We start from the raw sequence: 24,221 nt of genomic DNA, 5'->3' as shown, positions 1-24,221 counted from the left end.
GCAGATGGCCCGGGAGGCTCGGGAGGGAGCCCGCCGGCCGAGCGGGCTCCGGGAGGCGCGAAACGGCGGCGGGACTCCGGCCCCGCCCGGGACTGCGCCGAGCCCGGCGTTGCGGGGGATGTGGCGCGGCCCGGGGCTCCCCGGCGCGTGGAGCCAGGCGGGGAGGCGCGCGGCCCGGCGAGCGGCGGGGAGGTTTGCAGGACGCGCGGCCTGGTTCTGTCACAGCGCATCTAGCTTGCCTCCGCCAGCCCCGAGCTGCCGCCGACCGCGACCGGGGCGCGCGAGGGGACGGTCCCCGCGGCCCCCGGCGGAAGGCAGCGCACGTGGGCGACGCCAGCCCCGCGTTCTTTTGTTGCCAGCCGGCCGCGGGGCTCCCATCACCGCCTCGCCCAAGCCCCAAGGGTGTGGTGAGGGAAGCTGCTGGGGAGTCGGGCCTCGCGAGCCGTCCTCGTCGGCCCCACTCCGGGTCTCCGGCCACCGCAGACCTGGGTGGGACCCAGCCTTTCGCTTCAGCGGCTGCGAAGCTTTGGGAGGGGGGCATCCTTGGCGCCCCCTTCCCAGTGCAGCCCGGTGTGGGGGGAGGAGATCCCTACTTGGAAACGTGGAGGAGATTGGAAAGCGATCAGAGCGGGGAGGCAGGCTCATCCGGGCTTGAACAGTTCTGCAGCTGTTCCTTTACGCGCTTGCAACCCCGGCCTGTTCTCCCCGTTGCGTCGGACCTCCGAGTTGGATCCAGCGCCTGCCGCCCAGGATTTGTCCGGGACCCATTTTGTCCTCCTCGCCCGAGCTTGGGCCTGCATTTCCAGCGAGCCAGGCCCGGCTGAAGCTCGGAGAAACTCCCCTCGGCCTGGCCGCTCGTCAAAATGCCCGTCCGGGGCTGGAGAGCCGAGAAAGCCTGGAGATCGCGCAGCCCCGGCGGCCTGCAGAGCGCTGGCCTGCCGCGCCCAGCAGCGCGACTCCCTGCCCACTGCTGCGCGGCTGCTCTCCTGCCTTTTCTGTTCGGCTACTTTTAATTTTTACCGTTGCTGAAGGTGGCGGGAAAGGGGAGGACTCTTACTGTTAAGGGACTTTTCATTTTAAGGCCTGTAACTGATAAAGGATGAACGCGAATTCTCCTTGGGGCTGGGTCTCTTGATCTGCGTATCTTTCCCCCTCTAGGTTCTTGGTTTTGCAAGAGGCGGGTTACTGTAGACGTTTTGCCTGCTGCAGGAGAATATGCCTCCTGTGACTTTTAATACACAGAGCCGTGATGTCCTTCTGTAAGTCTGACGGAGAAAAACAGTTCTCCAAAGGACACTAGGTTTTTGTTTTGTTTTTGGTTCGTGCCCAATGGCTTCCAAAAATACCCAGGCCTTATCTTTATTGGCCCTTCCAGAAGTCCAGACAAATTTGACGGGCAGCTGGCTTATCGTGGGGGAGCCTGCGCAGGGGAGATGCGAGCCTCGCCGCCTCCTCTCAGCCTGACCCGGGTCTTTTGCAAGAGGTTGTGCGTGGTCATAGAGTAATAACAACGATAATAATAACGGGACCTTCCACAGCCTCCTTCAGCTGAGAACGGAGGTGCTGGAAGCTGGACACTGGGGCCCAGCTGCGCCCTCCTGTCACTAGAATTGTACTTCCAACCTCTCTCTCTCTCTCTCTCTCTCTCTCTCTCTCTCTCTCTCTCTGTTTCCTGGCCTCAGAGCAGGACCCTGCTCGGGCACAGGGCGCCAGGCACACCATGGCCGACGCAGACGAGGGCTTTGGCCTGGCACACACTCCCCTGGAACCTGATTCGAAGGATCTACCCTGTGACTCCAAGCCCGAGAGCACGCTAGGGGCTCCCAACAAGTCTCCGTCATCCCCGCAGGCCGCCTTCACCCAGCAGGTAAGAAGACAGCTAGCCTAGAAGCCCTTCGCAAAAACCGAAGGCCCTCCTGTGGGGGAGGGGAGGAGGGTGGATTGCCCGTTGCTCATAATTGTCCCCTTTTCCTTTTTATCTCCACTCATTCCACTTTCCTATGCCCTGCATCACCCCCCCCCCCCATACCAGTATATTCCAATCCACTTTATTGTGACGATAATCTTTATGGCCAGAGGATTTTGGAAATACATTGAAGTTGTTATAGAGAAGCCTTCATTATCCGGCTATTTGGGGCCAGCTAACAATAGCCCAGATCATTCCTTTGCTGTTGCACTAGGTGTAGGCTCAGCCCTGAGCACCTCATTAAGGGCTGGGTCAGCGGCTGCTTCAGGCCGGCGTGAGCGATGGCTTGACCCTTCTTCAGATCTTCCTTAGCCTTCGCCTCCGCCCGCCTTCCCCGAGCCGCCGCCCAGACCCTCGAGTTGCACTATTTGTCTTGGGCCGGGCTCTGGAGGGCTGGCTCGCTCTGGCCGGTGGAGGGGAGCGCCGGGCAGTGCCAAGAGGTTGCAGGGAGCCGCAGGCTCCCTTGGATGGAAGCTGGGCCCCTGTTAGAGGGGGAGAGGCCTCCTAGGCCGTGTGCTCTGTGCCCTGTTCCCCCCAGCACTCTGGGTGCTCCAGGCGGCCCCTGGAGCCCTCCCATAATTTTAAATAAGGTGTCAGTTGGTGCAAAATGGGGCGACTTGGTCCGAAGAGATATTTGCACGTAGCTAAAGCCCTTCTTTGGGATTTCCATGGATGTCCTTCCTGGCTACCTCATTGACTCTCCTTTTTCCCCTTCCCGGCTCAGGAAAAGGCATGAATAGTTGTCGAGCACAGTGGGTACACGGTTTGGGGGACTTCGATTTTCTTTCCGGAAAGGCAAATCTGCTTATTAAGACAGTTGCGGATTATTGCAAAACGAAGGTTTCGTCTAGAAATTTTTCTGCGTCGCTTCAGTAAAATAACTTTGAGCTGCGTAGCGGAAACGTTAACCGGTTTCGGCTGCTCCCGTAATCAAAAAACAGCTCGAAGCGAATGAAGTTGGGTGTGAGAACCTAGGAGGTTTGTTAATAGAGGCATCAGAGGATTAACTTTTTGGACCGTGGGAACCTCTTATACGATCTGCACAGTTTTAAGTTTACATTTTCTCTTACGGCCATATTTGCACCACCGCGAGACTCAACACGCATATATGCACTATTTGCACCCCATGGGAGTGGCTACGTGAGAATGTTCTGAGTGGGCCTTTTGAGGTGGAGTGTTTTTGTTTTTGCTTTTGTCTTTTAGTTGCATCTTGGCTAAAAGGGTTTGCGATTGGCCCCAGTTTTTTTGTTTTTTGTTTTTTTTTTTTTGGTTTTGGTTTTTTAAAGTCTGTTCTCATGGACGCACTAGAGGACCCTGATGGTTGGGGACTTTTCTCTAGCCTTGTGTTGGTGGCGTTAGGAGACAACAGGGCATCGTGGGGAGGTACACGGAGCTTGTACAGGGATTCCTGGGCAGGGCTGCTGGTGCTCCAGAGCTGGCTGGGGGCAGTTCTCAGCCTCAGAGCCCAGAGGCTCCGGAGGGAAGGAGAAGTCTGTGTTTGGGGGGAAGGGAAGGCCCACTGCTCCTGGGGCCAGTCCGTATGACTTTTCTCTCCTCTCTCTAGGGCATGGAAGGGATCAAGGTGTTTCTCCACGAAAGAGAACTGTGGCTGAAATTTCACGAAGTCGGCACAGAAATGATCATAACCAAGGCCGGAAGGTGAGCTGGCCATCTCTGCTGGGGTGGGTGGGGTGGGGGGCGCCTGGGCAACTTGTGGGGGAGACAAAGGAGGGAAGGTCTCGGAGATGCGAAAGACAGAGACGGGGGCAGAGAAAAAAGAGACTAGAGCAGAGCAGAGAGAGAGAGAGAGAGAGAACGAATGTGTTTTGTTTGACCCGATTTTGCATAAAGATGCTTGGAGAATTCCTCCATTGACCTGCATCGCTGGTGGAGGAAATGCCTGTTGGATTCACCCCCGAAACAGGGCATTTCTCCCACCTCGTATAGGAGAAGAATCCAGAGCTTTGGGGGCCATACTAAGTGGACGGGTTGGTCGTGGGAGAAAGTGGGACGGGCAAGGAGAGAGAACGGGGAACCGGGGAGGTGCGGAGTCGGCACGGAGATGAGACCCGCTCTCAGCCTTGACTCCTGGCCCCCACCCTCCGTCCCACCCTCCCTGACCTTGGAGCGGCTCCAGAGTCCCACCCGATTGCCAAACTCCGAATCGCTGAATGTATTCGCTACCTCTTTCATTGTTTATAGAAAGCGGGAGAAGCCTTTGAAACTGAACCGGGGCTCGGCCGGGCTCTATATATACAGACACCGATAAACACGGCAGTTTGGCCAAGACACTCACCCCAGAGTTCCTCTTAAAAGCTCGCAGGGTTTTTTTTTTTTTTTTTTTTTTTTTGCTAGAAACGCTAAACTTCTGGGGGAAGCTATTTGGAGGGTCATGCAACTCTGTATCCCAGGGGCGACTGTGTGTGCACGAGCCCGGGCCTGGGGACGTCCTCACCACAGGCCTCCCGGTGCCGCAGGGGCCCTCCGTGTCCCAAGGGCAGAAAGTCCGGAGTCAGTCCCGGACAGGCTCGTGAAGCCGGCCACCGAGTGTGTGAAGGGGGGGAGGGGGGAGCCGCCTCACCAGACGCCCCCGGTTCTCCAGCCCGAGCCTCCCGCAATAAACTGACAACAGTGACATTTATTATTATTTGAAATTAAACAACGTTTGCTCCCCCGCTCGGCCTGAGTGAACCAGGAGGCGCGTTCTGTTTACACTGAAGAACTGAGTTCTTCTTCCCAATCTGCTCTGGAAGGAAAGACACGGCCGGGCCCCCTCTCCCCCTCAGCCTGAGCTGAGGGGATTTAACTATAAAAGGCCTGGGAAGCCTCCCTCGAGCTTGTCTGCAGGCGCGGAGCTCAGGCAGATAAACACCACCAGGCTTCGGCTCCAAGGCCTCCCTTCACTCACCCCTTCCTGCCATCCCTGGGTGAGCCAGGATCCAGCAGCCCGTCCTTCTGCCCCGGCCAGCCTCGAACCCGCCTTCTGGCTTTCTGGGGAGCGCTCCATCCCCCTCCGCGGGAGGGCTGGGAATCTGGAACCCGGCCCGTGCGCGCTGAGGGGAGCGGGGGTACAGCGCCTTGCAGACCCAGAAGCAGCCGCTTGCCCCTGAGCCCATCCTGGTTCAGGCCCCGGTGTCTCCAAAACCCATTTTGAGTTTCTTTGCCGGGGGGCCGGAGGGCTTAGACTCTCCCAAGGAAGAGCACCAGGTGCCTTGGAGAAGTTGGGGGGCGGGGGAGTGGTGGGATTGAGGAATAAATGTCGGCTGGAGGCTCGTGGCAAGGTCACCAGCTGAGCTCTACGCTGGGGGTGGAGGACCGAAGCCAGGACAGAAGGTACACGGGTGCCCACGGGTGTGCACCCACCTCGGTGCCCGCATGTGGGTGCATAGCGGCCAACGCACCTGCCTGCACGGAGGAGGCCAGCTTTTCGCCTAAGAAGGCTCCTTCTGCCCCTAGATAAAAAAGTAGGTCTCTGGCTCTGAAAAGAGCATTTACAAAGAGCAGAAATGGAGGCCCTGGTTCTCTCTAGAAGCCCTCGCCTCCAGGTTTCTATTTTCCTCCTGGTTACAAATAATCACCAGCCTCCAGCTCACCTCTGGGCCTTTCTCCTCCCCAGAACTCGCAGGGAAACCCGGAGTGGATTTTGGCAGGAGCGGAGCGGGGGTCACTTCTCTCCTGAGCGCTTCTCAAACTGTAGCTTCTTCCGTTAAAATGTGGGGACGTGCTCTTTAAAACGTTGGCATTAATTCTCTCTTTCTCTCTCTCTGTGTCTCTGTCTCCGTCTCTGACTTTCTGGGTCTCCCTCCTTTTCTCCCCTAGGCGGATGTTTCCCAGTTACAAAGTGAAGGTGACGGGCCTTAACCCCAAAACGAAATACATCCTCCTCATGGACATCGTTCCCGCGGATGACCACAGATACAAGTTCGCAGACAATAAATGGTAGGCACCGGCGGCGTGGGCAGTTGCGGGGGAGCAGGGAGGAAAGTGGGGGGAAAAAAAAACCTCCTCCCCTCCCCTGCACCGAACGCAGCAACATCTTCTGAACTCCTACTGTTTGCTGCTATCCCCACGCATCCTCCGGACCACCCCGAGAAGAAGAAACAGCAGCCCTTAGCCCCCATTTTATAGACAAGAAAACTGAGGCTCACGGGAGGTAAAGGGCTTGTTATCTGTTGCTGCAGCCGCGGGTTGTGGACTTTTCAAAAGGGTATTGTTTCCAAGCGCTGGAGGTATTTCTGGGGGCATAAAACCATTTACAGTTATTTTTTATGAGTTACCTGCTTTGAACATGCCTTTTTATGAAATTGCAAAGTCGGGCCGTGGTATTTGAGTCAAACAGGCAAGAGAGGAGAGGTCCATTCCTTGGGTGGATTGCTCCCCGTGGCTGCCCAGCGAACGGAGGCTCCAAGAGGAAGGCCCGTTTGAAAGCCCTCAAGGATTTTTCTTAGACTTTTTTTTTTTTTTTTTTTTTTGGTCCAGAGGCTTCCAGAACCCACCGATTGTTTGAGGGCCGCCAGGCTGCATGCCCCTGGTGCAGGGGAAGGAACGAGGTGGAAGAAAAGAGAGCCGGGTGGGGGCTCGCCTGGCTGCAGGCATTCCGGGCGCCTGGGCTTGTAGATGCCGGGGGAGGGTCAGGACATTTCCAGATCGTTCTCTTAGCTGCCCTCGCCAGCACCACCGGGCGCTAAGTCTGGGTGGGTTTCCGCCCCATCTCGGTCTAGGTCTGTGACGGGCAAAGCAGAGCCCGCTATGCCGGGCCGCCTTTACGTGCACCCAGACTCGCCGGCCACTGGGGCACACTGGATGCGGCAGCTGGTCTCCTTCCAGAAACTCAAGCTCACCAACAACCACCTGGACCCATTCGGGCACGTAAGTACCAGGAGGGCTCCTCCGGTCCACCCCTGCTCCCAGTCTCTCTCTGTCTGTCTCTCTTGTCCCCGCTTCTCTCCTCCCAGAGTTTCTCTCTCTTCTTGCCTCGTCACAGTTCCAGCCTCTCCTTTCCTTGCTCCACTCCACCCGCCTGAGTCTTTTCCTCCAGGCTCCGGCCTTCCCTTCTCTTCCTTTTCCTCTGATTTCTCTCACCTTCTTCCCCTCTGGCTCCACCTCTCTCCTGTGCGGTCCTCTCTGTGGTCTGCTGTCCCATGCTCTGGGGCCACCTTTCCCGGGGAACTGGAGAACCGGGGTCTTGGGGAGAGGGAAGCGCGCACCCCTGGCCTGGCCCCCAGTCCCGTCTGTGATTAGGGGTGGCGGCTGCGTTTCAGATCTTCAGAAAACACGGTCCTTCTAGCCCAGAGGGTACGCAGCACCCGCTGCCCCAAGGCTGGACCGTGGTGGGAGCCATAGATACCTTCCCTACTCGCTTCCAGATCTTGCCTTATTATTGAGACATTCTGGCTGAGAGGGAGACCCCAGGCCACCTGCTCCCTCTTTTACGGATGGGGAAGCCAAGCTGCCAGAGACCAACCCTGATATCCCTTTTAGCTGATACTTGAGGGTTTATGTTTTCCCCCCAACTTCTAGCCTTCCTCACCCCCAGTTCCCAGGATGGGCTGGGCACCAGTTCCCACAGCAGGCACACCTAGACCAGGGTCCTAAGCCTGGAGTCTGGTTGGAGAGAGCAGCCTTGGTGAACCCCCTGAATCTGCATGCAGGACATTGCATGTGCTGCCCCCCTCCCCACTTTCCAAGAGAATTGTGTAGCTTTTTGGATTCTCTAGCTTTGAGTAGATTTCTCTTCACCAACGAAAAGCAAATGAAGAACAAAACGCCGATTTGGGGGGGAAATGTCTCTAGGTCTTTTCATTGGCAATAATTAATCACCAAGACAGAACACGGTCTCCGGATTCAGTGTTCAAAACCCTTAGCTTGCTGATTCCACCATAAAGTGGGCTGGTTGGTCTTAGGACACTTGACCCTCATGGCAGCCTAGAAACGAGGACAGAAATATGGGAGGGGAGGGGAGTTGCCCAAGGTCATGCAGCTTGTATGTGGGAGCAGAGATCTGAGGCTTGGTCTAATTCCAGGGGTGGTCTCTGTCCTGTCATGTGGTCTCTTTAGGGAAGATCAACAAACACATGGTGCCCCGTTGAGGGAGCTGGGTTTGCAAGGATTTGATCCAGAGGGGAGACAGTTTGGGAAGCTCCAAATGGGAGACTCTGGTCCCGTGGGGCCTTAGGGCTAAAACACTGAGCCCCCAGGGTCTGGGGTGGGGAGGGGACATTGAGTGCCTGCACCTCTGGCCGCTGGCCGCTGGCCACTGGGAAAGAGGGAAGGCAGGCCCATTCCCTTCCTGTGCGGTGGGAAGGGTCAGGGGGTGCAGAGGGGCGTCTCTAGACAAAACGCCCGGCCTCCTTTCCGCTTCAACCAGGCAGTTTGCCCGCAGCGGCCCGGAGGCCGGAGCGTGCACTGCACAGAAATGCCGTCGAGCGTGCGTGGGCGGTCAGCTGGCCAGGGTGACGCGCACCTGCGGGCACCGGACCGAGACTTTAGCTTAAGCGCTGGGGAGAAGCGGGACGGTTTTGTAAGCGTCCCGCGTGCTACTCCCGCCTGGCTGGCGGCCTCCCGCGGGCCGGGTGCGGGGGACCCTTTTGTGGGGGGTCTCCGTGGAACCCTGGTGCGCGGCTGCGGGACCGTGCTCCGGCCCCACGTGGGCTCCTAGCTTTTCCACCTGCGGTGCCTTCTGTGGGCGCGATGGGCTGGGCGCCCGGGGAAGGCTCGCAGCCCCGCAGCCAGGCTCCCGCACCCTGGAGCGTTTCTGGTCCTCCCGAGGGCACCGAAGAGGGAGGGTGCTCGGGGCTGCCCTGGACTGCCCTTCGCAGCCCTCCCCCACCCCCCAACTCCGGACTTGGGGTCCGGAGCCGCTCTAATGAAATTAGGAGTCATTAGATCGCCCTCGCGCTGATGTCTCGACACTGTCCCCGGCCGTCAAAGCAATTTGGCTAAGCCGGGACGATGGCCGCGCCGGCCGGGGGCTGCGGCGGCGCGCGGGGCCCCGCTGCGTCTCTCTGTCGCCACGCCGCCCCAGCCCGGCGTCGCTATCGGCCAGGGAGGCGGCCGGACCGCGGCGGGCCGGAGATTAGAGCCGCGCAGCCCGGGGTCGGGGAGCCGCGGGGGCCCCGGGTTCGCGCCCCTTCCCCGCTTCCCCTCCCCCTCCTCCGGGCGGGTCTCAAGGGTTGGCCCAAGGACCCTGCCCCAGGGTCATCAACGCAAATAATCCAAGACACCGGGACAGCCTCCGGCCGCTCCAGTTGGCTGTCCTGGGGAGAAAGCAGGCCCGAGTTCCATCCTGCCCGTTGAGCGCGGCGATTGGCCGGTTCGGCGGGTTTCTCTCCGAGGGTCCTGATGCGTGTTGGCTTTCACAGCCTCCCGAAATCATCAAAAACCCGGCGTCCTCAAAGCAGTCAGGCCGGTTTTCCAAGTAAAGATGCTCATCTCCTAGGAATAGCCCTGTTCCAGCAGAGGCCCCCCCCCCCCCCCAACCCCATACTGACTATAGTAGCTGGATTCACGGTACAGCTACCGCGGTAAGACCCTGTCTGCCCCCCCCCTCCACCCCCCGGGGGCGTTCCCCAAACACGCAGAAGGCAGAAAGGAAGGAGAAAGAGCGCATTCCCCCCAAAAGGCAGATGAAGCCGTTCTGTGTCCCGCCAAATCTGGAGATCAGGCTCGTGGATCCTGAAATGTTGCTGACCTTATAGAAAGGGAGCCTGGAAGGAAGCAGGCCCTCCTCTGCTGGGGGGGTGAGATGGGGGGGGGTGACAAGGAGATGCTTCCTCCCCCCCATCTCGCCATCCGTGGAGGTCCCCCCCCCCCCGTTCCATTATCCTTTTTTTTTTTTTTTTCCATTGACGCTCCTTTGCACAGTCTGCAAACAAAAGGTGATTTTTATTCCAGTTCTAAGAAATCTTGGCCTCTTCTTTTTCCATCTCTCGCAGGTTTATGGGGGGTGGGGCAGGGCGGAGGATGTTTGTTTGTTTGTGTCTTCTCCCCTTTCACTCCAAAATTGATGCTTAGACATCTCCCCCCACCCCCGCCCCAACTCCGGGCACAAGTTCCCTGCTCCTGACTTGCTTTCCTCCCATTTGTGTGGGTGGGGGGGAAGTACCTTATGCAGGAGTTAATTTATTAAGCAAACTTTATTAAGAATTCTGATTTACTGCCGTGTGTGCTTTGGGTAGATTCCTGGAATATTACCCGGGCTTTTTTGGTTGCAAATTGTCATTTTTGAAATGTTTCTTTTTAATGAAATCACTGGCCCCTTTTCAAAACAGGAGGGAAAAAAATCAGACATATTTTTTTTTTTTTTTGAGAGCCCGTATAAGGAGGCGAATTTTAGGGGTGGAAAGTGGGGTTTTATCTGGAAACAAAGGGGTTTTGATTGTTCTTACAATTTCATTTTCTTTATGATTTTTAGATTATTCTAAATTCCATGCACAAGTACCAGCCCAGATTACACATCGTGAAAGCAGATGAAAATAATGGATTTGGCTCAAAAAATACTGCGTTCTGCACCCACGTCTTTCCTGAGACCGCCTTTATTGCGGTGACTTCCTACCAGAACCACAAGGTAAGCTGAAACCTGGGAGCTAGCTCTGGGACTGTCTGTTCGTTTGCATGAAAACAATTGTGCAGGGGTCTCGTGCTGGAACCTTTAGACTTTAAGGGATTCTTCGTTCCCTCGCTGCGGGCTGAGGCGGGACAAAGCTACAGATCGAGGACTGCAGCTGTTTGTACTATGTTCACGTGTTTTGTATCACTCTCTCTGTCTCTGTCTCTGTGTGTCCCTCTCACACATAGGCACACACACACACGCACACACACACACACACACATGCACACACCAGTCAGACACAAGTTTATCAAACTGCAGGTGCCCATGCGTCCAAATGCAACAAGAAAGCATCTCTCTGGTCTCATGAAGTGATCACCAAGGAGAAAGGTCACTTTTGTACGTGGCTCCCTGCTCTTGGGTGGGGGCCCGGTGGTACCCTTCATGGAGCTTTTTTTTTGGTGGTGGGGGAGGGTTGGGGGTCTCTCCTCCAGTCTGTCTTTTGGATGCATTTCAACTTGAATTGGGACAAAGTTGTCAGAAGCCTTGGGCTTGGGTTTGCAAGATGCCTTCTCTAGTTAGACAAGACCCTGCACAACCACCGCTTGGGGAGGGGAGGGATACCTTGTTTTCAGGAAGCCGGCTGTAGTGTGGTGTAGACAGGGAAGGGTGCACGTGGGTCCTGTCAATGACAGACCCCACGCTGTTCAAAATCCGGGCCCCGATTCGGCTATTTCCAAGCTGGACAATGATATGTGAACAGGGCACCCCATAACCGCAGGTTGGGGGAGTATCTTTTATTCTCTCCCAGGGGAAAGGGCTTGTCTTGACTTGTCTTGGGTCATTTCTGTTCTTTAGACACTTGAGTGCCTCTGGATTCATTTTATTGGCCGGAGGGCAGGACTGAATGATTCTTAAACCTACTTATGAAAAGGCATAGAATCTGGGGGGGGGGGGGGGAGGCACCGTGGGGGTGCAGGTTGTTAGCATTAAGTAGTGGTTTGAATTGGAGGACTGGCAAAGGGGAAATTAGCAGGTCCCGTAGGGGATCAGTGAAGGCAGGTCACTGGGGCAACAGGAGGAGATAGTACATGGGGGCATGGTAATGTCCTCCCTCTCCACAGCTCCTGTCCCCACTTGCCAGGAAGGGTGGCAGGAAGTTACAGGGACTGGGAAGAGGTGGGAGAGGACAGGGCAGGGTGAAGGGTGGGTTTAGCACCCTAAAGCCTCCGGTCACCCCGGGAAGGTCAGTCCAGTACGTGCCAGGTGTCAGAAAGTGTCCCCCCACCCGCCCCAGTGAAGCCAGGGCACTTACAAGATAGTAATCTCCAAATTCAGATTGTCAGTCACCAGGCCAAGCTGTGATGGATGGTCCCTTCTAGACCACAAGGCCTGCCTCGGGGCCCCAGGTCTCGAGAGAGCTTCCCTCCAGAAAGAAAACTCACTCTCCCCAAAGTGCAATGACTTTTTAAAGGGGAAAAAGGATTTTTTTCTGGGATCCAAGCCCCGACTCGTCAAACCAGCAAGAGCAAAAACATTAAGGCCAAATACCCTGAAAATTGCAAAATTGTTTCAGGCTAATTTGAGTCTGGCTGTTAGAAACCTGTTTCCTCTATGGCTGCTGTCAATCTATGTTTAACTTTGCGGTGACAGTCACAGGGGAAAAAAATTGGAAAAAATAGTAGCAAGGACGTTCAGTCTCCCTCCCTCCCTCCCTCCCTCCCTCTCATACATATGCACGCACAGCCATGTATTACACATACGTATCTACACACACACACACACACACACACACACACACACCTGACAGAGGGTCCAAACATGTATCAGATCTTCTTTTCTTTCCTTTCTTTTCCTCTAAGAAAGCCCAGGCTCCTACAGAAAGGACAGGAAGTGTTAGACTCACCCTGCTGGAGAGTAGATCCTGTGGGGGAGATCCCTAAGCTCTGCGTAGTTAGGATCTTAGGGCCCATCCAGCCTGGCTAGATCTGGGGAACATGAGCACACTCTTGTCTCTGTCCTTCTTTCCGTCTCTTTCTTTGCTTTATTGAGGCATAACCGTCCAACAATAAACTGCGATATGTGAAGCATACAGTTTGGCCAATTTGACAGGTATGTTATACCCACAAGACTATCATCGTGACCTCTTGTGAATCGACCTGACACACTCAGGTTTCTGTTATTTCTTTCTTTCTTTTCTTTTCTTTTTTTTTTTTTTTTAAGTCTGTTCATTTATATTGAGAGAGGGAGAGAGAGCATGAGGAGAGGAGGGGCAGAGAGAGGGAGAGAGAGAGAGAGAGAATCCCAAGCATGCTCAGTGCTGACGGTGTGACGCGGGGCTCAAACTCACCAACTGAGGTGATGACCCAAGCCGAAACCAAGAGTTGGATGCTGAAACGACTGAGCCACCCAGGCGCCCCCCCCCCCAATTTTTTTTTTCCAGATTTCTGTTTTTAAAAAGGTATCTTCCCCAGTGAATATATTCAGTGATCCGTGCGCTTGAAGGAGTGTCTGCCCAACGGGGTGTGTACTTTGTGAGGTTTCAGCACAATCTAGGGGACTGTGTATCTAAATGCTCATGGGTCTAAAAATGTGTGTCTCCAAATTTGAATCTGGATGGATAGGGTTCACATGTGGGAATTAAAAAAAAATTTTTTTTAAATGTTTATTAATTTTGGGAGCGGGGGGCACAGCATGAGTGGGAGAGGGGCAGAGAGAGAGGAGAGAGAATCCCAGCAGGAGGTAGTCTAAAGCAGTACATTTTTCCAGTCCAGTCCAGGGCCCCTCCAGACATTCCCTGCATGGATGTATGACGTGTGACTTGACTAAGAGGGCCAACCTGCGTGTGGTTTGTGGACTCTGCCTTGTTCCCTTATGGTCCCACCTGGGCGAGGAGTTGAGACCTCTTGGGCAGGAGCCACCTAAGCTGCTGCTCATCGCTGCATAAGGTTAAGGTGGGACTCTGGAGGCAGGCTGCCTGGGTTGAAGTCCATTCGATTGGGCATAGTTACTGGACTCAGTTTTCCTCCTCTGTGCCATGGGGATAACACAAGCATTGTTTTTATCACTCTGAGGACCAAACGAGACAATCCTCGGAAAATTCGTAGTGCTGAGCCTGGCAAAGAGTACGCACGGTTAGTGATGAAGTCACTGACTTACTGCTCAACCGATCCGTTTGCAACAGGGCAGCTCCTTCCAGAACACACGCTCGGAAACCCTTCGCCCTGCCCTGGCTACGTTGGGTTCCGAAAAACTGAGATTTTAAAGAAGTTCCTCTTACTGTGGTTGCACAACAGCTACAAACATTAGTCTTTGTGGTTGAGTCGGTTCGTTCCCCGAACATGCCATCCATTCAAGGGCTCTTTGCCCCACATTATGCTTTGGAAAAATGAGCAAGGACAGAAAAGCCATCCGCGTGATTAAATCGCCAGGACAGTTCGGGACACCGACGAGCCGCTGATTTTTGGTGTCAAGGGCCCCGGTGCCTTCACGATGCCCTCTCTCTGCTTGGATGCGGGTACCAGGCGGAGGCAGGTGCGTGGCAGGGTTCGCGCGTTGGGCTGCAGTCACGCACCCGCACGCCGCCGGGCTCCTAATGACACGACGTATTTCCTCAGCCCAGCTGTGATCCCCAAGCTGGATTTGGGAGTTATTTCCCCAGATGGTTGACAGCTTGGAAAAGATATTTAAAAACTCGACTCGTCCAGAACGACGTTTGCTCTGTGAAACACGTTTTTGTAAGGTTTTCACTGAAGCTGTCAGCAGCGTCCAGAGCGATCCCTAGAAATATTTAGGTGTTAAAAAAAGGTCACGTGGGCATTTCATTTCTCTGCTCGTGCAACAATGGCTGTGTTTGCAAGCGGCCGTCCCCCCGATATTAACTTACCTCGCCATTAAGAGGCATTTTTTCTTCCTGCTTAAATCATTGTGTAAGGAGCCTGTATTTATGAGGTATGAGCTTTCTGGTTGGGACCAGGAAATGAACCCCTAATAGAGAGACATAATTAAGATTTTTGGCCCTCGCGAGGGTGTTTTTTTTTTTTTTTTTTTTCAAAAGCAAGAATTCCCAACAATTATTCTCATTAATTTTTACAACCTCTGTCTCACTGGTCCGAGCTGGCATTTATATTTGTTTTTTTTTCCCCCACCGCCCCCCCCTCCCCCGGATATCCGGTTTTATGCTGACTTTGGAGGGAAGTCAGTTTCAGTGGAGCCTTTTTAGTGGAACTCAGACGTCTGACTCTATCAGCCTGTGTGCCCGTGAGTGAGCGAGCCACAGCACACGGCGGTGTGTCAGGAAGGACGTATCCTGGAGGCGGTTATAGGGAACAAGGCAGACTTTGCCACCTTTAGCTAAGCTTGTAGGTTAACGTTTCTCCAGGGTGATAATTCTTAATAACCTACGGGCGTCTGGACTCAGTCTACAAAGCCAGATGTGTGTAAGATCAACCTACCTAGGGGTACGTGTAGCAGATGGTGTTTGTCCTATGCGATCATACTTTTGGAAGCACAAAAAGTAGGTAAGCAGTAAACCTTTTGGTAAGGAGTGGTGTCAGGGAAAAAGATTTTTGCTGATAAGACTTCCTTCCCCCCTCCCCCCGCCCCTGCATAATAATTGTTTGTCCTGAGCGCTTGGAGGAACAGTGACATCATGGACCAGGCATTAATTCAGCCCCGATACCACACCCTGACTGTCTTCAATATTTCCAGAGACTGGCTTCAGTCACTTGAAGGTGGGGGGGAGGATTGGGGGCGTGGAGTGCACCAAGGATTCCCTCCCTCCCTTCTTAAATGATCGAATATTTACTTAGCATATCGAGAATCTCTTCCCCTCCTTTAAAAAAACAAAAACAAAAACATGGTTTATGGTCAGTTGGGTTGCATTTTATTGTGACAAAGCCTGAGTGGGAAAAAAAAAAAAGCTCCAGGAGGGGATGGGTCTTTGGACTCCAAAACAGAAGTGGCTTCGGGAGTGCACATGTTAAAGACTGTTTTCCTAAGAGATTTTATGGACTTTTCTACTCGTTCTGAAGAGTCAAGTCAAGATCAGGAAGTTGTAGGAATGGGCATGGTTTAAAAAAAAAAAGAAACGAGGGGGGAAGGAATGTGTATACACATAAATACCCACACCTACTTTAAAAGTTTTAAAATAGATTTTGTTTTTATAAGAGAAGTTTTAGGTTTACAGCAAAGTTAAGTGGAAAGTACAGAGAGTTCCCATAGACCCCTTGCCCCCCACCCTTCGCAAAGGCTCCCTCACCATCAACATCCCCCACCAGAGTGAGACATTATTACAATCGATGAATGCACATTGACACATCGTTATCACCCGGAGTCTAATTTAGGGTTCACTTGTGGTGTCGTACATCCTGTGGGTTTGGACAAACATATGAGGACGTGTGTCCGCCGTTAAGTATCACACAGAATAGTTTCACTAAATGTCCTCCGGGCTCTGCCTTTTCATCCGTCCCTCCCCACACAACTTCTGGCCACCATTGACCTTTGCCTTTCTAAAATGTCCTATGGTCGGATTCATACACCAGATCTTAAAAACGTTAACTTTGTATGTTTTTTTTTTCATTGCAAACGCACGCACATGTACACATACACAATATAGTAATTTCACGCTCGTTATAGAGTCTTGGGGTGGGAAGGAAACCTTATAAAGCCATCTCTTCTGGAAAACGGAACATACCAGAATGCCTGCCCCCCCGGATGTGCCACGGATGAATTATGGGTGCATTCACTAATTACTCCTGGTTTCTCAAAGAAACTTGCTCAGTTTCTCAAAGTCTGCAGCGCTACTACGGGGGGTAGATGAGGTGTTTTTCGTGTGTACTGGGCATATGATGTGACCACAAAGAGAAAAGTGTTCTCGCTTTGATTATCTTTCCGTTCATCTATCAGGGAGAGAGTGCAGAACCAATTTGTGTAAGTTCGTCTCGAAAAGTGCCTCGTCTCCCCTCGCAACAAAGTGAGGGCGGGCCTTGGATTTAGAACTTTCTGTGGGTGCCAGCAGAGAGAATTTGATACAATAGTTTTCCTCTTATTGAATAGCTGGTGATTCTGGTTTGACGCGTAGAGAAGGTTACATGTATAAAATAAACGTAAACAAGAAGTGCTTTGACTGAGATCACGATACTAAGCAGACTGGAGTGCTGTATAGATAGGGTACAATCATGATAACGAAGGTGAAGCTAGTGTCACTGAATCTGCCCTGCTGGCTGTAACGGTGATTTGATGAGGGCACCTGGGTGGCTCAGTCGGTTGAGCGTCCGGCTTCAGCTCAGGTCATGATCTCGCAGTTCCTGAGTTCGAGCCCCGCGTCGGGCTCTGTGCTGACAGCTCAGAGCCGGGAGCCTGCTTCGGATTCTGTGTCTCCCTCTCTCTCTGCCCCTCCCCGCTCCTGCTCTCTCTCTCTCTCTCTCAAAAATAAACATAGGGGCGCATGGGTGCCTCAGTTAAGCATCTGATTTTGGCTCAGGTCATGATCTCGCGGTTCTTGGGTTCAAACCCCGCTTTGGGCTCTGCGCTGACAGCTCAGAGCCTGGAGCCTGCTTCGGATTCTGTGTCTCCCTCTCCCGCTCACACTCTGTCTATCTCAAAAACAAATCAAAACATTTTTTATCAACGTTTATTTTTTTTTTTTTATTTTGGGGACAGAGAGAGACAGAGCATGAACGGGGGAGGGGCAGAGAGAGAGGGAGACACAGAATCGGAAACAGGCTCCAGGCTCTGAGCCATCAGCCCAGACCCCGACGCGGGGCTCGAACTCACGGACCGCGAGATCGTGACCTGGCTCAAGTCGGACGCTTAACCGACTGCGCCACCCAGGCGCCCCCAAAACATTTTTTAAAAAGTAAACACATAAACATAAAAAAAGAATCCTTTAAAAAAAAGTGATTTGATGCATAAACATGCGATTCACACACAGCTTTTAGGAAATACTTCTAGCAAAGTCCATACGGTTGGACTGTTTCCCCTGTTCTGTTACTGAGTATCGTACGTTACAACCGAAATTTCCAAGAACAGGGATCGCTCTTTATCTAGAAGATTGAAGGGGTTTGGAGCGGTCTGACAGGTATCATGTATGTTACCATTCCGTATTTTGGTATTGATTTAATTAGACACCGTCTTCTACCTGGGTTGGCTATAACCCTTGTCTGTGAAGCTGAATGAACCCGGCATGAGGCAGAGCAGAATTTTGGAAGCAGTCGAGTTTTTCCAAACGGCGATCGCCACGCTGCGGGGGGGGGGGGGGGGGGGAGCGACACCGTGTCAACGCGCAGAACTTTCCAGGCGGGGTGGGGGGGGGTCGGCGCACCGAGTGTCGGGGGCCTAGATCGTGTGTGTGGCACAACATGGCAGGATTAAAAAACAAACGCAGCTAGAGTGATGCGGGGTATGAGTCCACTTAATGGGCAAACCGAAACCAGGTTTTTTCCCCTTTTCCAAGCGGTCTGATCTAGGACATTTTTCAAAGTCTCCTCTCGAATGAAGTGGTGGGCTCCGTTGACGTGACTGGCTTCATTTGCTGCCTTTGGTTGCCAGAGGCTGCGTTTCCAGCCATCAAGTGAAAACCCAAGTTTCTCCCTCCCTCTCTCTCTCCTTCCTTCCTTCAGATCACCCAATTAAAGATTGAGAATAATCCCTTCGCCAAAGGATTCCGGGGCAGTGACGACATGGACCTACACAGAATGTCAAGAATGCAAAGGTAAGAAGCTGGAAGTCTGAGCTCCTTTGTCCCCACCGAGAAAAGGGAGAAGCGGCCACCCACGGCTTCAACCTTAAAGGATGGGACAGCCTGGGGGGAGGGGCGTGTGCCCCCTTGGGGGGCAGGACGGGGAGGAGGCACGAGGGAACTTGACGTTCTCCATCTGCCCCGGGGAGGGTGGGAGGGACAAAAGCGAGAACGTTCTCTCCCCTCTTTCTTTGCTGTCGCCCACCTTCCCGTGAAGTCAGTCCTTTCTCTTTCTTCCCATAAGTCACAGCCGATGAATGATTTTCTTTTTGGCAACAGCTCTCCGTAAATGAAAGGGAAGTTAATGACTTGATTTCCTGGGGGTGAAATACAGACAAACCTGACACCATGTGGTGGTCCGAGGCACTGGGGGGATTGGAAGCTGGTGATAAAAATTGCTCGGTATTTTTACATATCCTGTGGTCACGGTCGCTGATATGATGAATAGAAGGGGCTATAGCAAATGTACATAGTGGGAATTTGGTCTGATTTGAAAGGGTTGTACAAGCCTTGCCAAGTTTCTCAAACGTCCTCTTACCTCATGATACGCTTCCAAAATAACTTACCATATGGCGAGAGAATTAGAAATACATCTTGATTCCTTTGACCAGGAAGGGGTTTCTGTCCCCGCCCTCCCCCCCCCTCCCCCCCCCCCCCACCGCCGCACCCCTTCTGGTGGGTTTAGTGTTTCAAAATAAAATGAGGTCATTTAGGAAGTTTTTCCTTATCCTCTCTGGAAGACAAGAGAAGGGTGAGTCAGGCAGATGGACAGACAAACCCATTCAAAGAAGCAGAAGGGATCTAAGAAAGGAAGAGGGAAAACCCGCAGTGCTGGGGTTTTAACATGCGTTTGGAAATACGTGCCACGGAAACCGTGTTTAGCTGGTGGGGTCACCTGCTGTGATTTTGCACGCTTTTAAAAAGTGAGTAACACCGATACCTTCAGATGCGCACACGTCCGCCCCGCTTTATCATTCGGGTCCTTCACGATCGCGGGGGTAGTGAGATTTTTTGTGGTTGTGGCTAAGAGAACCCAGTTCTTACATTGTTAGAAAACGTTGGCGTCGAGCGTCTGCATTTTGGAAATTGGAGTTGGGTGAAGTCCACGGTCAGTGGAAAAGTTGACAGTAAGCACCTCATAAGGCCCGGAGGGGTCAACCTGTTTGTGGCCCTGGGCTCACAGCGCCAAGCTGTCGTTTGCACGGGGACCACACTCCCTCGCCATCCTGTCGGCTTCCTTTAAGGCGTTGTAGCCTTTGATGGAGTCTCACCTCAGGCCTGCGGGTGAGGCTCTAGGCCGTGCAGGTAGGGACTGGATGTGAGCCACCCCGCTCCGGCCTGCACACCAAGGGTTTTTCCCTCACAGCTTTCCTCCTTCCCACAAGGTCAAGAGCAGATGGGATGATGGACTGAAGGTGTTGCAAATCACCCCCGCACACGCACCCAGTCACCGGGTCCCGTCGATGCAGCCTGCTTAACGTGTGTCCAAATTGACCCCCCACTTTCTCCTGCCAGGCTGTTGGTTCCAGCAGCCACAGCCTCCTGAGTTGTTTAGACCCTTCTAGGACATTCTCCAGGCAGCTGCCAAAGACATCTGTATAAAACACGAATCAGACGAGGTTACTCCACAGCCTAGAACACTCCCAGGCTTCCTGATGCCCTCAGGATGAGGTCGTCCAGACTCCTCGTGGAGGGCCACGCCCTTCCTGTCCGACCTGGCCACTCCTCCCTAGCTCTGTCCCCCTCCGGTGCCCCCGCTCTGTCTCAATCATGCGGAAGGGGATGCTCGACACCTGTATTCTTCCCATTATTTTTGGCCCCTCGAACAGCACGTCTGGTCTGCCTCAGGCTTTCTCCCTTCCTCCCCACTTGACCCTCTCCCGCCCATCACTAGGTCTCCTTGGAGCTGTCCCTTCCTCCAAGAGGTGTCCCCTGGCCACAGACCGTGTATGTCTGTCCCCAGGACCCCTCACCGCTTTCCTGTGTCGGACCAGGGCCCTGCGCTTTGGAAGCTGATTGGCTGGATGGTAGACGTGGAAGGAGAGACAGGTGGGGAAGCACAGACGTCTGAGAGCTTCACTGTCAGTGACCCCAGGGGACTCTGTCCTGGAGTTCTAAACACAGCTGGTTAGATATTTAGGCAGATGACTCTACTTTGGTCTGGGTTGGCTGTCCCTTTCATCCCTTAGTTACTGCAGATTCGCCGAGGGGTCGTCCCAGGGTCCTTTTTGGGGAAGCACTTGCAGAAGAGGTGGGAAAGGGTGGCCCGTAGTCAGCAGGCACTCAGTAGCTGACATGTTGGATCGGAACTCTCAGCCTAAGAACCGCGTGCGTCTTTGTGGCCGTGTTAGGAACCGCACCGGGGAACCAGGCTGGGAGAGTGGACACGGTCATGGGCCCAGTACTGTGGACGTGGTCCCTGAGAAGGAGACAGAGTAGGGCAGAGCGGGTCCAACAGAAGGCTTTGGGAGTCGGACGAACCCGGGTTCGATCCTCGCTCTGCATTTATCAGCATGCGCCCTCAGGCGAGTGACTTAACCTCGCAGAGCCTCAGTGTCTTCATCTGTAAAATGGGTTTAAATAAATACAGCTTCCATTTTCCAGGGCTCTTGTAAGTGTTATATGAGAGGCTGTCAACAGGGTACTTGGTTCTTAGTCCACGCTCGATATAACGTATCTGATTTGGGGGAAGACTCGCCATTACTCCCAGTTTTGCCCTCGTTAAGCAGTTATTCTGGGCTGTGGTCCCAACTCCCAGTGACAAGTGGGGAAGATGGCTGTCCGGAGTCGGCTGTGATAATAGCCAGGCCGGAACGGCAGGCTCCCTGTTCGTCTTGTAATCCTGTTTCCTGTCCCCTGCACACCCGGTGACAGCTGGCTTGGGGTGGGGGGGGGTGGGGGGAAAGCAGGAGGAATGACATTTCCTCTAATTCCAGCAGTTGGAAGAAGGGAGAGGGCCGGACATTGACTCACAGTTAGCCCGCATAAATATCGTCCGCGTTCGCTTGGCAAATGTCTGGGCACTCACCCCGCTGTCTCTTCTCACCCAGCTCTCGGTGTTTTTTGAAAACGCAGATGGTCTTAGTTGTTTTGCAACGTCCGTGTACGATTTCTAATTCCAGAAAGAAGACCGCTTACTATAAAAAAATGGGAGAGCTGTGGCAAAAGCACAAAGAGGACGATAAAATTATTTTAAAATCCTGTCTTCTAGCAGGCTGATTAAAATATGCCAAGGTTATTTTGCAAGGTTAATCTGCGGCTTAAACAACATCTTCCCCTAAAAACCAATATTTCCCCAATTGCAGGACCCCTCCCCTGGTGACAGATGGATGATTTTAGAAGGTCTACGGACGCAAGCACATCAGGCTGATTTTATAGTTGCTGTTGCTTAGAATGAGGCTGCTTCTAAAGAAGGAGGCAGGGGGGAGGGAAGGGGGATGGCGAAGGCTGATTACTTAAGGGAAAGTATTAACTAAATAGCAGTACAGCTGGAGTAAACGTTTATCGTTTGTCGAACTTGTCAAGGTCCTATGCAAATGGCCGAAATTTGGGAAATACCCCTAAATGCGCATCCTAACAAGAAAGGTGTGGGAGCGTCACTGCTGTTTGAAATGATCTAGAGCCTGGTTTTCCATAGAACATGGCTTTCTTTGAACTTTGCTCCAGTCTTTAAGATGTGTTCAGGCAGGTTGTGAACTTCCTAAGAGTCAGCAGGTGCTGGGGACCAAGGCCAAGGCCGCTGGGGCAGGAGGCGGGGGCCCTGGGGGGAGGGGAGATGGGGGAAGGAGCGGGTGGGAGTCAGGCTTTGTGGGAAGAGTGGCGTTTGCCCTGTTGGGAACAAGGGTTTTCTGGGTTGGATCAGGGTAGAAGTGGGCAGTGATCTACAAGTCTTGGGGTCTAGAGTAGGGGTCACATTCTGAAGCTCTCTGAAAGCCAGCCGGGGTGGCCCAGTGACATGGTGGCATTAGGGGGCACAGCTGCTCCAAGAAGCATAAGATGCTCCAGACAGAAGGGACCACAGGAGACAGCCTGTCCCCCAGTGTCCTCCCTTTTGCAGAAGGGGAAACTGAGGACCAGAGACTCATTAATCCATGCAGTTTCTGATCTGTCGATCCGTTATTCAGCGAACACACGTTTGTGAAGGGCTCGGTCGACGCCGGGTCCTGAGGATGCAAAGGTGAATCTCCCGGGGAACGGGGTCCACTGGGGGAAAGTTCTGGAGTTGGGATCGGGGCCACCCCATGGAGTGGCTCCAGGGCTCCCCTACTCCACTGAGCCTCGGCTGCCTCATCTGTAAAATGGGGGATGACTATAGAACCCACCTCCAGGGCTGTTGCCTGGGTGAATGAGATAATGGGCCCATCCTGATTGCTATTGCAAGGTAACAGGTGACACCCAGGCTTCGCTGGGACGGGCTGGAAGGCTATGCCTTCTGTTCCGTGTGCGTGACTAAATCCGGGACAGCTGGAGCGCTAGACCCCGCTTGCTCTGTGCCACCACGGCCCGCTAAAGGGCCAAGGAAGTGCAGGCGACCTCAGAGTGCCCATCTGCTGGCCCTCGCTCGGTGCTGCTGCTCGTCAGAAGCACTGATGCTGAAAAGACCAGGCGTTGCTGGCCGCCACGTGTGCCAGGTGAAGCAGGAAGTCACCCCGCTCGTCTCGTTCGTGATTTGCGGGTCGGGAACTTGGAAAGGGCTCGTCTGGGCACTTCTCGCCTGCAGCCAGGTGTTGGCCGGGGCAGCAGGTAGCCGAAGTCATGCGTCCGGGCGTCCGGGATGGCACGCAGCTGTGATCGCCAGCTGGTGCTGCCTTTCGGCTGGGACCTCAGCCGGTGCGTGCGGCCCGCCCCGCGTGGCGGACTCCGCGGAGTCAGACTCCTCCCGGGGCTGCCGGCTGCTCCCAAGAGGACCAGGAGGGAGCCGTGAGACTCTTGCTTACCGGGTCTTGAAAACACGTAGTGTTACTCCTGCCGCATCCCGTGGCTTGCACGGGACTCACTGGAGTGGGGCCTGATCTGAGGCGCAGGGATCCCCCCTCTAGGGAGGAGAGTCGAAGAGGGTGTCCACGTGTTTCAAGCCCACCCCGACATGCACAGAGGCATCTGGCAGGGGATGGGGCCCAGACTGAGGCTGGATTGATGTCAGGCCGACGTTGAGACGGGGTCCGTGCCCTCGTGAAGCCAGACGCCGGCTTGGCCAGCCCAGGGCCCCACGGCGAGTCAGGGCGCAGAGGCCTGGCTGTGAGCTCGGCCCCTTGAGGGTGGAGAGACTCCCCCTTGCTCCCCACCGCTTCCCCCACACTTCTTGGGTCACCTTGCACAGAGGGCCATTTATGCAGCGTCATTGGGGTTTGTCACACTCGATGGACAGTGGTGGCTTCAGAGCCTGTCTGGAGCCGGGACACCCTGAGGCTCTGCTTCACTGGCCTGGATTTGGAGCCCCCCGCCCCCCAGCCAGCCAGCGGCTAGGAAAGCTTAGGGCCCAGGATGTCCCAGCTCCACCCAGTAGGTTCCTGTTGTCTCTCCCAGGCCGGCTCCGCCCACCCACGCTGGAAACTGACGTTTCACCTGCCTCTGCGCTCCTTAGAGTCCCCTCCATCTTTTTCTCCAGGGCTGGGCTTCTTAATCAGGGTCCCTTTTGAAAATCCGATGAAAGCCAGGGACTCTCTGAACAACTCACAAGATACAAATAGGAAAAAAAAAAAACATTTGCAAACGATTTTGAAGGATTCAGGGGTCCACCCCCTCCCCCCCCACCGCCGCCCTAAAAGGTTAAAGCCCTTCCGTTGGCACCTTCCCTCCTTCTCCAGCCCCGGCTTCCTGATTTTAAATGAATGTTGAGCCCTTAACCTCAAACGGTCACTTTTCAAACGGCTTAGCGCTCTTGTAGCCCCGTGCTTGTGGTTAAAGGTAATCGGAATGCCCGGTTAATGAGGAGTGATTTGCAAGACAACATTCCGGAGATGGCA

At 54.0% G+C, this 24,221-nt stretch overlaps 1 protein-coding gene across 12 annotated transcripts in view; it reads left to right on the top strand.

Moving 5' to 3' along the window:
* TBX5 (T-box transcription factor 5) overlaps positions 1-24,221 on the top strand; it is an 84,558-nt gene that overhangs the window by 39,196 nt on the left and 21,141 nt on the right. For 7 of the 12 annotated variants that reach the window (XM_045456934.1, XM_045456931.1, XM_045456937.1 and 4 more), the window contains 6 exons: positions 1,683-1,867; positions 3,531-3,625; positions 5,786-5,905; positions 6,688-6,835; positions 10,380-10,532; positions 18,137-18,228. In XM_045456934.1, coding sequence (XP_045312890.1) covers positions 1,721-1,867; positions 3,531-3,625; positions 5,786-5,905; positions 6,688-6,835; positions 10,380-10,532; positions 18,137-18,228 — 755 coding nt within the window. In that variant the 5' untranslated portion in view covers positions 1,683-1,720. Of the gene's footprint in view, positions 1-33; positions 1,260-1,682; positions 1,868-3,530; positions 3,626-5,785; positions 5,906-6,687; positions 6,836-10,379; positions 10,533-18,136; positions 18,229-24,221 lie in introns of those variants that run through there. The other 5 variants (XM_045456938.1, XM_045456935.1, XM_045456932.1 and 2 more) reach the window with 3 other exon arrangements.

This window comes from Leopardus geoffroyi, chromosome D3 (assembly GCF_018350155.1).
Source record: "Leopardus geoffroyi isolate Oge1 chromosome D3, O.geoffroyi_Oge1_pat1.0, whole genome shotgun sequence".
In the NCBI taxonomy this organism is placed as follows: domain Eukaryota; kingdom Metazoa; phylum Chordata; class Mammalia; order Carnivora; family Felidae; genus Leopardus; species Leopardus geoffroyi.
This window is presented reverse-complemented; position numbering and strand designations above follow the sequence as displayed.